Here is a 13,681-nt window from a genome sequence, read left to right on the forward strand (position 1 = left end):
GCCCTCTACTACAGCTCTTTCATTCATCCAGGTTTCTCTACAGCATTGCACCAGAGACTACATTTGTAAGGGCAAAGGAAAAAAAACCTTGAACTAAATGCAGGATTATAACCCTGGACCTACAGAATAGAGCTTGCCTTGCACAGCAATTTCTCTGCAGATGCCCATGGGAGACCATCCTAGAGAAAAAGGCCCAGGAGATCTGGAGGATGTTCAAGAACCATCTCTTCCAGATTTAAGAATGGTCTATGGCTACAAAGAAAAAAGCAAGCAGAGGTGGCAGAGAGCATGGAAGCATGAACCAGGAGCTCCTGACTAGACATGAAAAAGCAGCATACAAGAGGTGGAAGCAAGAGCGGGCAACCTGGGGAGATGCACCATCCAAGCATGCACAGGTGGGGTTAGGAAAGACAAAGCCCAAATGAAGTGGAATATAGCAACGAAGGTGAAGGGCAATGGAAAAAAAGATTCAGCAGAGAGATCATCAGCAACAGGAAGAGTAGGGAAAAATAAGGCACCACAGCTGAGTGGGACAGAGGAACTGCTGACAGGGGACACATAAGGCCAGAGTATTCACTGCCACCTTTGCTTCTGTTCCTACCAGCAAAAACAGCCCCCAGAGCTACATTGGATACAATGCAGATAAATGGCTGTCTATCAAACCACTGTTAATATTCACACCACCAAAACTATGAGGCTGCCCAAGCAGTGCTGCTTTACTGACAGGATCACCATCTGCTTCTGCCAATTTTCAACTTGTCTGCTTGAACTCACCCTTCACCCATCAGCATTCCTCAGCCATGGTGTCCTTCCTGAGAGGGCTGCATTTGCAGACCCTATGTTGTATAAAATGGGTATTCAGCATCAACCTATGATGGTTGATTCAGCATCATCCTATACTGGATGTAAAGAATGAAAACTGAACAAATATGCTGCTATGTAATGTGTATTTCAACAAGGTCTGTGAAGAGGCAAAATTTTCTGCTGTACAAAGTATTTATGAAAGCATACCATTTCAAAAAAACAAATTTATTTTGCTGCTAAAATTATTAAACACTAAAAAGACAATTTTACAGCCTATACATTAGGAATGTAAGTTTTCATGTACAATCAAGAGAACACTTCACTGCAAAAAAGGTGAAAAACTGTGTTTCTAAAAGTGTTACATAATGAGCTGAAGAATGAAAGTGTGGCAGTTGCTTAAATTCAGGTTCTCATGTGAAGACAGACATCTATAGACTGATACAGGGAGTATCAAATGTGCACATCTAGTCTTAGAAGAAGAATTATACAAATACAAAAGGCAACATATGATACATCTATATACAGCACTGTAAGCCTCAAACACCAACAAAAGGTATTGGACATTTACATTAGAAATTTCTAGAATTTCTCATAGGAAACCTCCTTAGAGAGAAGTGTGGCTAAAATAGCTCTATTTCTGTACCTTTCAAATTTTTTAGGTAATCAAGGCAATTCAAGACATTTAAATCCATTCAGAAAAGTCAGTGTAGCTCTACACCAAGTGGTTAGAGGCCATACACTTTTTGCACAAATGTTACATATTCTCACAACAAAAATAATTCTTCTCAGCTTCAATGTGTTTTGCAAGTGTTGCTGCTCAAAGCCACCCTTGGAAACAGTGCCCTCTGATTTGGAACAGTAAGGTCAGTTATAAACGCCAGCATTGAAACAACTTCTCTTTTTACAATGTGAGATGATTCACTCCTTCATAACATTTTCCCTGCAGAATGGTGCAGCTGTGTATGTTTGGAAGGTATTCATCAGAACTACCCACTCCCAGGCAGACTGTAATATGTGGTGTCTTAATAGGTTTCCTTTACACTCCTAGATGACATCTACTTCTATAACAAAGACTTTCCATTTGACAGTCTGAAGTGATTGGATAATGCTCAAACCCCCAGAGTTTGACAATTTTAGAAATATCTGCTTCCTGCCCTACTTCCCCCATTGCTTTTCCCACCCCTCTCCTATTCCTGCACCATAGATATTTCGACAGCAATGAATTTTGCCCTCGCTTTCCCTTGTTGTGTCTTTTTTTAAAAAACTTTTCAATTTTTAAGAAAAGAAAGAAGCACAACTCAAAGTTTTGTTACTCAGGGAAATTCTTTAGACTCAACCAGTATGAAGGTGTGATGTCAGCTCACAAAAACTCACTCATCACTGAGTAAGTTACTCCAGAGACCAATACAAATGTGTTTATATGAAGCCACATGTATGGACAGAACAGTCTTTTGTACCAAGAACCTTTCCTTTTATCATTTTCTCAAAAAAGCATGAAGATTTATGTTATTTCACTTGTACCAATATGAGCCTATGTCTTGGGTTCAAGCCAGACCAGCTGGATGAAATAAAAGGATCAACTAACTACATTTCAACACCATTTGTCTTGTAGCCAAGAGTACTGGAAACATTATGTTACATATCTACACTTTATGGCATTTTAGATTCTCATTTGAAAGCCTAATTATTTAGACCTAAATCTTTCCAGTATAATAAATATCTTTCATAACAACACCCAGCTTGAAAGAGTGCCTACCATGGAAGTAACAAACAATTATGAATTAAATGAAACAAAGCAAAACCAGCAGAATTCTCAGAAATTCTATCCCCTCAACTACCTCGCAACTAATACCATAACAACAAATATTTGCCTACTTCAATTTTATTTATCTATTCTAGTTTTATGTCAATTTAAATTACTGCAATTTTTTTTCTAATATGTTCTTTAGATCCTACACTGCAAAAGCAGATCAGGAAACTGCTGTTAAGTTCTGCAGGTTATTTCTTTGCAGCATCTAGATCAAATTTCAAGGGAAGGAAGAGCTCTACATTCAGTGTGTGTGAGACAGCCAATGCCTACCATCAGCTGCCTAACACCCTGCTGTTGCTAGTGGCTATGCATGTCCAGCAGCCAGATGCATTAGTCAATGTGAAACAAATGTCCTGTCTGATGTGCATTGCAGAAAAACCTATTAAAAAAGAGGCTACATTTTCTGCTGTAGGAAGTATTTACAAAAACAACCTCGAAGGACAAGTTCTTCTCACTGGTCAAAATATTAAAAATTAAACAAGGTAAAATTTGTAGTTTATCCATTAGGAATATAAGTTTTCATGTAAAACCAGGAAAATACTTCACTGTAAAAAGGTGAAGTACTGCATTACTAGAATAGAATAGTGTCACAACAACAAAATAAAGAATAAGAAACTGTGGCATATTCCTTTAAACTCAGGCTCTCAGGTAAATATGAACACCTACAGACTGACGAGTTTGTTCTGCATACTTTGTTGAATTTTTAGGAATGCACACATCCAGTCTGTGGTCTTATTAGTACAATTATACAACTTACTCTTTTCCTTAATTAACCAGCTTATTAATTGCTATAAACCCAAATAACATTAGCTGTTTAAAAGTTATTTGTGCTTCAGTTTAAGTCAAATCACCAAGAAAATGGGAAAGTCTATCGGAATTTTAGTGTTTGTTTTTTTACAATGTTCCTGACAATAATGGATTAACAGCTGCAAAAATCTGGACAGTTGGGAGCAACTACGCCTTAGATCTTCATCCTACTTCTACACTCATAATTGCATATTGTCTGTTCCGTAGCTAACAACTCATACTGGAATGGTTTTGTCAGCAACTGCTTTTTCAGATTTCTGCATAAGAAGTTTTAATGGCCATTTTTAATTAAAATCTTAACATTATAAAAGCTGTTGTTAAACTCACTGAAGATTAAAGGTTCGGTAAAACTTTGAACAGGTTGCTGGTTTAAACTAGAAAAATAATAGATATAAAAAACCCTAGGAATTACAGTGCTAGTTATATTTACATAATAGTTTCCCTTTGTGCTTGCAAGTTACTGAAAGTACACATCCTTTGGTAGTATTCTCTTAGTCTCAAAGCACGAAATTCATCTTAATAAGCACACTCACACTCCTGATTTGCTTGAGCCAGTGCAAAGGGCTCATATTTCTACATAACATTGGTACACAAGCACATCTCTTCCCCACAGACAATAAAAATACTGATGACAAACTTTTCAGTGAGTAGTTCTGCAACTGATATTTAAGAATCCTGAAGAAAGAGTCTGTCATATAATTTTTAAGTCTCAAGAGTGACTAGTACAGCAATACTAACTCCCAGCCACAAGCAGTGCTGCTGTATTAGTTTAGGCCCAGTTTTGAAGACATACAGGTAAACCAAAATGCATCTAAAATTGGACTTACACAGGCATAAAGAAGTATGAACATTGCTACATGTACTAATTACCAATACAAAAGCCACCAGAACACCAAACATTGAAGTGATGGTTCTAGTTTAATCTTACATGTAAGCACAGCTTACAGGTAAGACAATGTTTGTTTTTACAATGCTCTTCCAAAATTGCATGACAATACTGCAAAATGCCTCCTAAAAAACCCTAAGTACTTGCAGTTTTGCCTATGCCAAGTGGAAGTCAAAAAGTAGAATCTGGGAGAGACATTCTCTTTGTTCCCACACTGTACATCTGTAAGAAGCCACACATCTTGATCAGTGACAAGCAACCAATTAACACTTGTTCAGCTGGTGAAGGTATAAACTTTTCATGAAGCTAACAGAAGTTGACTCAAAATAATTTTAACTGTTGTCTATTCACTATTACTGTCAAACATGAGCCAAGTAAGAATTTATTGGTTTGAGTCTTAAGGAAGTAAAGTATGGCATATTAAGAGCTTCATGTACCAGTATCAGGATAAAGTCTCAATAATTTATTTTCTATACCGGCCAATTTAATATCAATCTGTTGACAAAGTTATGCTAATACTAGGAGGTCGCTGCTGATTAGGTTGTTTGCTTAAAATAGGAAGATCTGCTCTTTCTGTTCCATATATCAATTTTTCTTCCTGAAGACTGCAAGCTGAAAACCTGTTTGCCTCTGTACCAGAGACACCACCACAATTATTTGGAACTGGGACACCACTGACCTGTTCAAAGGATTTACTAAACACAGTAGTGGTTGTTCTGGCCAGGCTGTGGCTGCCAGGCTTAGGCAGGGACTGGCTGGTTGTCAGTGTCAGTCTCTTCAGAGAGACAAGCTCTAGATTCTCACTCATGGCTCTCTGAGTTTGTTTCCGTGATAAATGCTCCCTGCAGGTTTCCCCTTCTTTTTCTTTTCCTCCAGGTTTGCTTCCTCCAGACCTTCGTTGGCTCTTCCCTAAGAGGCTCTTGCTGCTCGTGGTGCTGCTGTTAGATAAGGCAGACTGACTTGTACCAGAAGTAGCCCGAGAGTAAAACCCTTCATCGGTTTCAGATACTTCTATCAGTTCTTCTTCAATTGCTAAATCAGAATTATCTGTATGGTAGAAACGGAAATAAAAAATTAGCAACTGACTGTCTCACATTCATTGATTTTACATATTGTTCAATTCTGATATTTATAAGCATGAAGCCATAAAGCAGTAGAACAGAAGACAACGCTTACCTATTCCATGTCATTTTGGAATTAAGGTTCATTAGGACACAGAGTTACAGCAAGTAATGCCACATTAGCTACATAGAAAAGCATGCCCCCAAATTCATACTGTTGTGATTTTGAAGGAAAATAAATATAAAAATGCAGTCTTGTTAATTCATGCAGAAAATTAGAAACTTTGAGATTAGAAAGTACCATACAGAACAAAAAAAACCATGTAAATCTTACTTTGAGCAAGTGATCCACTGCAGGATTTGGCAAAGCTTGTTAATTACAAAGGTATGTAATCAATGCCCCAGGACACCCAATATGGCACCTGCATGTTTAGCAACCCAAGAATGCTTTAGGACTGAAAGGTCACTTTCTGCATCACAGGTCTGGTGGTAAGAGTTGGAAACTCAAGCACAGTGTGAGATCTCCAGTACACCATGAAAGGTAGAATTTGGGAAATCCAAGTTACATAGCAAGATAGTTTTGGCATCCATTTTGATGGACTTTTCATGCCATTGATTATGGGAATTTGTAAACTCACATAAATATGCTTAATAAACTCAAAGGTATGTTGAGTCTCAGTATATTTTCTCCAGATTAAATACGGCTACTTGTAAGTATGTCATCATGGTCTGTGGCACAGACAAAGCTGTGTGCAATACATGCAACCGTGTTATTACACATGCAAATATATTAACTGCATACTTTAATTCTTGAAACATGCAGCAGTGACCCTTTCAATCAACAGCGGTACCTTAGAGTGCAGCTACAAGTGCTCTGCTAAAACTGCACTCTGCCAGATGAGTTTATTCCATCCTCCATCATTTTTCTTACAGATTTTTGCCTCCTGATTTCTGGCATGCCTTTGCTGTCAGTTCTAGGATCTGTAGCTGTTTCCTGTACTCCCTGTAAATGCTGAACATCATTCTCTGCTAGAGCTCTGCTCTTTTCCCCATTCCCGGTCCTCTCTCCAGCCACACTTGTGACACTAATCTCAGGTATGATAAAGTTGCCCAATTCAGTAGCATCATTACCATTCTCTGGTTGTTCTAGAATTAAAGATGGATAAGGGAAAAAAAAAAAATATGTCTGAAACAAAACATGAAACAAAAGCCAACAGATACAGATGACTTAAGCATTATAAAATTAAAGCAGATGTACACATATTAAACTCTTGTTAATTAGCAACATTAGCAAGTATGGAATTTTGCTTTATTTCTAAAATGGCAGTCTTCAATCTTCCACTTATTGGCCTGCACCACATACTTGAAAGGCCCACACTTGACCTTTCAAAACTGACATTTCCAAGGGTCAGAAACAGATTATCAGAAGCCAAAGACCATAATTCCCTTTCATGACTACATTCTCTGTATCACCATGCTAGAGTGAAACTCACTTTTACAATGAAATGGCATATCAACTTCATATATTATCATTCAGGACTAGAAACTCTACACATACGATGTTATAATGCTGCATCATGGTCAGATTGAAAACTAAGTGAAACAACTAAGCCAACTCAAGCACATTTTGATTTCCACTTTCTTCCTTCATTTCAAAAAATCAGAAAGATATTTCTGGATACCCCAGAAAAACTAGTGGAGAAGAGTGCTGTGGCACAGAAACTTGACAAGACTAAAAACACACTAAAAGCACAGCTCAGAATAAAGCTCAAGAGCTCAGAATAAAGCTCAAGTGAGTCCTGGTTTTATTCATAATCCTCTGGTCTGAAAGAGCTGTGTTACATAAGGACCACCCAGACTATACTGCCAGTCTGCTGCTGCACATGGAAGAACTGGCAGCACACTGAATTGATAGTTTCAAGTCCAAAACCAGAAGAATTTATAATGAGATGGGGTTTTCACAGTGGCAGCTCTAATGCTCTTTAATTCAAGGGGATGCCCTCTTCCTCCTGTCCCCTCACTGAACACTCTTGTGCAGGTACAGTGTACTTCTAGGTCAGGTGGCTCCAGCGCTGGGCTTTTCACCACCATTTGTGGTGTCTGCACTGATCACAACTGAGCCAGAAGATAATTCTGACAAGGGATGGACATCAGAGTTCCCTGGTGTAGGGGCTATCCCTTATTATACCTGGAAATTCTAATAATTATTCTTAAGTCTTTCTAACAAATCAATGAGTAAACTATCTATTTAACAAGCTGCACCATCCAAAGGAAATGGCATTAATAACTGATGCTATTCCTCACTAAATTCCTGATATTTAAGAGGAAACTCAAAATAGAACCATTGACTTGTAACAGCACTTTCTGCTAAAGTCTTCTATTTTCAGTAGCAAAGGTGACAAAGAGCACTATGAACTGCAATAGTAATAACAATAAATAAACAATTGTGATAATGATACCACCATCAAATATAGCATTTTTTTTTTCTAAAAACACAGGAGCAGAAAGGTTACTGAGAAGACGAGTGCTCTGATTGGCCTCAATGCTCTAAGTTCACTGGAGTGAGGAACTTCTGCCTCTCCAATGGCAATCTTTTAAACTCCTTCCTGCTGCCCCAGAGAGAGAAAATAGAACAGAGCTTATCTGTCAGAAAAGCACTTATTATCCAGCTCCAAAGAAAGAAGACTCAAAGTACACAGCAGAAAACAGAAAAACAGAATTATGTTTTTGTGAAAGATTCTGTATAAAAGCAATACCCAATTATTGTTATTTGGTGGTATGCATTTCTAAATCTAACATCCAGCTGTAATATCAGCACTTTACCCAATATTGTTGCATTCCCACAGCTGAGTAACCATTACTACACAAAGGAAATATACTTTCACTGATTTTAGCTGACTACAGGAATAAATTAATGGAATAAATTGAATACTGGGTATCTCAATTGCCATTAACACTGTCTACCATAGCATCCACTGTCTTAAGGCTGGGACAGGACTACACAATCCATGCCCTTCAGAGCAGCATACCCTCCTTATTTTACACCTTCTAAGCACACCCAAACCTTCAGCTCCATGGTGCTTGGTGGTGAAGGTAATACTGCTTTCAAGCTGGACAGCTCTGGGGGTCTAGCCTTTGAGAGAGAGCCATTAATACCCAGTGCACAAGGTAATGTAACAAAAGAGAAAACCGAGGTCAATGCTGAGCAGTGTAGAGATGAAAATGACTAATTATGCCACTGTGACTGTTAACGCAGATACACCCACAGCAGGTGAAGGAAAATCTATTTGGTGTCACATTTCTGAATGCTTTAAGTAGTACAACCAAAACCCTAATAAATGCATTTCATGTTTACTAACTGCTAAAACTTAATTCAAAAACATAGCCTACCTTATTACATTTGCCCAGATCATTTACCTCAGACTGCACAGGCAAACTGCTTATTCTAATTGTAATTCAATTTTAACCCCCACAATCTCAAGTTGCCTGTCCTGCACAACTGTGTTAGCATATTTAATTAGTCATAAAAGCAAGATTAGCATTAATTTCAGCTTCTTGCAAGTTACAATTATTTCAGTAATTAATACTGTTAAAAAAAAAAGTAAGACAATTCTCTCCACAGAGAATTCAAAGACTAGTTCTAAACCTTGTGTATTGCATAAAAGCAAGTTTCTGCAGTGAAGAAAAAAGTAACTTCTTGTCCTTCTTAGCTAGTTGATGTCTTTGTTCTTTTGTTATGTATCTTACAAACATCTGGTCAGCTCTTCTCAGTGTGTTACATCAGAGTATTTCTCATACACACACTTCTACACACAAGAGCTATCCAATCCAATAGCACTGAAGAAGTTGTTGCTAAGTTGTGGCTACTATCAGCTCACTCCATAAACACTACCCATTTGCGATTAGATATATCCACTCTGAAAATCACCCTCACTTTTAGTACCTATCTGTGAAATCCTAAGTCACATTTACTAATTGAGTTTAAAAAGTCTTTCTAAGTAACTGCTCCTAATGAACAAATTACAGGGTTAAGTATCACAGGAAGATTCAATGTTAAATCAACCTAAATTTGAAACTGACTTCAATCTAGAGTTCTAGCAAAGGCTAGCAAGACCTAATGTCTGTAAACTTTTATAGTAAAATTAATTTCTTAAAACATAAAGAAGATAAAGCCCATGCTTCTCAGCTGCAAATGTGATTCACTGGGGTACTTCTATTTTATTTTACACACATAATTACTGATTGAAAATTGCTGCCCTTGCTTTCGCAAGAGATAATTTGCTTAATCAGTTCTCCTAGTCCACATAATGTATAACATCAAATACCTCTCAGCTGTCTCCTCTGACTTCCGAATCCATTTATACTAATTTTTATTATGAAAATAAAAATAATCCCCCAAATATATTTTTCCTCTTACACTGTGTGTGTGTGTGTGTGTGTGAGAGAGAGAGAGAGAGAGAGAGAGAGAGAGAGAGAGAGAGAGAGAGAGAGAATACTGGTCAAGAGGTAGGAGGTTTGTCATCTAATTTCTACCAATTCCAGTATTCATTTTAATTTGAACAAGCATGTGTAAGCACAAGCCTTGTTATTCTTTCTGCATGCCAATCCTGAAGATGTATTTCAGATCTTTCTTTCCTCAGGAATTGTGTGGCACTGAATTAGGTTAGTAGGAATTTTGAAAATGGGAGACCATCCACACCGACTTTAAAAAGGCTGTCCACGTTACAAACAAATGTTTTGTTAGGATTTTATAATGAGAATTTTGAGATTAGCCAAGTGATTTATGCATGGAATATTTATCATTTAAAACAACACAACTGACAGTCACTTAGCTAGATACCACAGATTCAGCCTTGGACTCTAAATTAGCCTAATGTTTCCACAACCTTCAAATTTACAATTACTCCTACAGCCTGCCACATATTCCACTCTAACCCACCTTACACCACGTGATTTTCTTCCTCTTCATAAAATCCTGTACAATAGTACAGACAAATCCAACATTTTCACAGAAACCCAAACAAAATGTTGGCATGAGCTGTTTTGAAAAAGTCCTTAATCTTTCAGTCTTCATCCCTGAACACTGATTATTCACTCCTTGCTTGGACTGCACTTAATAGATTATTGCTGTTTCTTGTCCTACTTTATAAGACTCTCATAAAACACAGCATTCCACTCCACTTCTGAGTTAAACTGGTATTCCCATTTCTCTTTCACCTTACTGTTATCTCCTGCAGGGCACACTAGTCCCACACTTTTTTCCTTGAACTTCACCAAGCCACGCTCTCTGCAAGGAGGCAGTAACTGCAGAAACTTCACTATTTCTGTATTTGCTGCAAAATTTTGCATTCTTATAAGAATTATTCTTATAATATTTCTTATTATTCTTCATTTTGTACCATTTTGGTCTCTTGTATTTTCTCCTGTAAACACAAAGGGGAATGTTTATTTTAATATATTTTCAATTTCTCTGGATGATCTAGCACTCAGTATCCTTGATCTGTGTTTCTCTCCACCATCTCATCTGAACAAACATCAAAACCACTCAAAAATAATAGCTAACAAAATTGCCAAGCTTCAGAGGGCATTTGTCCATACTGTTTTCTTGTATCTGGTCAATAATCCATGCTTAATAACTTTAGGGTTGAAGAAAGAAAAATACAATGGTCCTTAGCAGCCTTGAGGTATCAGTAATGACCATCAGCGCTCCATCTCACTAAAGACACTAATGTTTTTCTCCTCAGGTTTGTCTGACAGTTTTAAGTAGTTTTTAATCAACTGAAATGAAATTTGTTTATTTTACCTTTCTTCTCTGTCCTTCACCCCTGCTGGCAGCCTACCATTGATACTGCTACCACAAATGTGTTCTAGCACCAAGTGTTTCTCAACATTTGCCTGAATTACCTCTTGGCTGATTTATGACAAGTAACTTACCAAAATTTTTCTAACGAAACTGTCTGTATACTACAAAAGCTCACTTAGTACACATCATACAGAAATTTTAATGGTACTACAAAATCTCCAGTGACCCTATTAAAAAGCACTCTTGCATACACTCATGCTCTTAGCCTGTTACTAGGATTACATTCCCAACAGAACAATTGCCAATTCTGATCACTGCTCCAGTGGCTCTTCTCTCATCTGAAAACAGCAAAGGTGGAGAAATATAACATTTACACTCACAGTATCTCTTGCTGGTACTGCTACTTATGCAGTCCATTTGGCACCATTTTTTCCTACTTTTCAGCCCAGACTTGTGATCTGCTTTGTGGAAGCCCTAAGACAAGTTTGCCCAAACAGACAGGCTTTGGCTGGAACAGAGACAATTTTCTTCACAGTAGCTATTATGAGGCTGTGTTTTGGATTTGGGGTGGAAACGGTGGTGATATTTTGTTGATACAGGGGCATTTTTGTTGTTGCTGAGCAGTGCTTGCACAGATCCAAGGCCTTTTCTGCTCCTCACCCCACTCCACCAGCGAGCAGGCTGAGGTGCACAAAAAGCTGGGAGGGGACACGGCTGGGACAGCTGCCCCCAGCTGACCCAAGGGCTATCATACTCAGTATAGAAAGCTGGGAAGAAGAAGGAAGAGGGGGGATATTTGGTATTTGTCTTCCCAAGTAACTGTTAGGCATGATGGAGCTCTGCTTTCCTGGGCATGGCTGAACTCCTGCCTGCCCACGGGAAGTGGTGAATGAATTCCCTGCTCTGCTTTGCTTGCAGGCACAGCTTTTGCTTTATCTCATTAAATAGCTTTATTTCAACAAGATTTCTCACTTTTACTCTTCCAGTTCTCTCCCCTATCCCACTGCAGGGAGTGTGTAAGCAGCTGTATGGGGCTTACTTGTTATGTGGGCTTAAACCACAACTCCAAAACACAGTGGTTTATCCCTCTATCCTGAAATCCAATTTTTATTTAAGTACTTTAAGACAGGTAAGGTTCTGCGGTAAAGTCATTAAATATGTCTTTTCCTTCAGGTACTAGAAACTAGTCTTCAGAAGAAAGCAGCAGGAACAGTGTTTCCTAAGGGAGCAGTAATTGTGTACACCTCCCTTTAACAAAAAGGGTTTGTGTGTGCTGCGGTTTTTTTAAAACACGGTTAAGGAAATAAAGAATATACTTCATCTGAATTGTGTTGAGATTCCCATTCATCAGTCAAGAAAATAAAAACCTCCAAATTGCTGCTTGACTATAAGCAATTAATAGGTGAAATAATAAAATCCTCAATTATATTTTAAAAACATGGAAAAAGCTAAGAATTCCTTGCAAAATGTGTTTCTTACCGTGCCTTTTCCATCTATGGCCTCTTATAGACATACTAGTCACAGCATTTCTTGATATTCTGGATGAAGTAGGTGTAATTTCAACCTGAATGCATCTTGTACCTTCTTTACTAGATTTCATGGCACCCTGAGGCAGTGAAGCTTTTATTGCATTAGCAACCTAGAACAGAAGAGATGCACTTAAGTTCCTATCACAAAGGTCCAAATTTTAGAAGAATTCTGTTGGGAATTGATACTATGCCAAGGATAATACTGTGTACAACTGCAATTTACGGTCACAAAAAAGCACACCACCCTTTTGCATGCTCCACAAAGAATGCTGGCTGCAATTAGCTCCCAGAACTTATACTTGCCACTTTCTTAAAAACAAAGTTTCTAGTTTCAAGACATGGCTTTTCCTTCAGAGTTCTGCTGCACTATTATCTTAGTTCTGAAGACTTAGAAGTGTTCTGCTGAAAGCAGCTTGGTCACAAGGAGACACAACACCACGACTAAGTAGTGAAAAGCCCTATGTAGTGTGTGCACTTACAGACTGACCTGTTTGCACAAGCACACACACACATTTAGGTTCCTGGTATCATCTTGTATCATGCATGCTCACAGCAAGGATTTCCTAGGCTGAAAATTCTACTCAACAAACTGTTGAAATAAAATACCTACCAGGAGAGGTTCTGGATACAGCTCAAGCTGTGCTCTATACAAAATGTCATCCATAGCTTTACGAGCCAGATCCCATTCTCCATTATAACTGCAAAGGTAAAAATATTCGTAATAATAAGCATCTATGTCAACAGATGAATCTTCTTGGTCACATAACCTTCACAGATCTGGTGCTCCTTGAGAGTTCAGTTTAGAGGACTCGAACTACTTGTGGTTTTTAGCAGTAAGCTGGCTAATTAGAGAACTTTGAAGTAGCATCTATTGAGACAAAGTTCTATTTTCACTGGCCACCCCAAGAAGTTTAAAAACTTTATCATTAGCTTTCAATCAGCTAGGAATGAAATATTCTAAAATACAAACAGGAAGTTTTA

The 13,681-nt window shown here is 38.0% G+C and overlaps 1 protein-coding gene across 2 annotated transcripts in view; it reads right to left on the minus strand.

Moving 5' to 3' along the window:
* Positions 1–1,040: 1,040 nt before the first annotated feature.
* HYCC1 (hyccin PI4KA lipid kinase complex subunit 1) overlaps positions 1,041–13,681 on the minus strand; it is a 42,925-nt gene continuing 30,284 nt past the window's right edge. For both annotated transcript variants that reach the window (XM_062508286.1, XM_062508295.1), the window contains 3 exons: positions 13,311–13,398; positions 12,651–12,810; positions 1,041–5,354 (listed from right to left, as the gene is read on the minus strand). In XM_062508286.1, coding sequence (XP_062364270.1) covers positions 4,798–5,354; positions 12,651–12,810; positions 13,311–13,398 — 805 coding nt within the window. In that variant the 3' untranslated portion in view covers positions 1,041–4,797. The remainder of the gene's footprint in view (positions 5,355–12,650; positions 12,811–13,310; positions 13,399–13,681) is intronic.

This window comes from Cinclus cinclus, chromosome 1 (genome assembly GCF_963662255.1).
Source record: "Cinclus cinclus chromosome 1, bCinCin1.1, whole genome shotgun sequence".
NCBI lineage: Eukaryota > Metazoa > Chordata > Aves > Passeriformes > Cinclidae > Cinclus > Cinclus cinclus.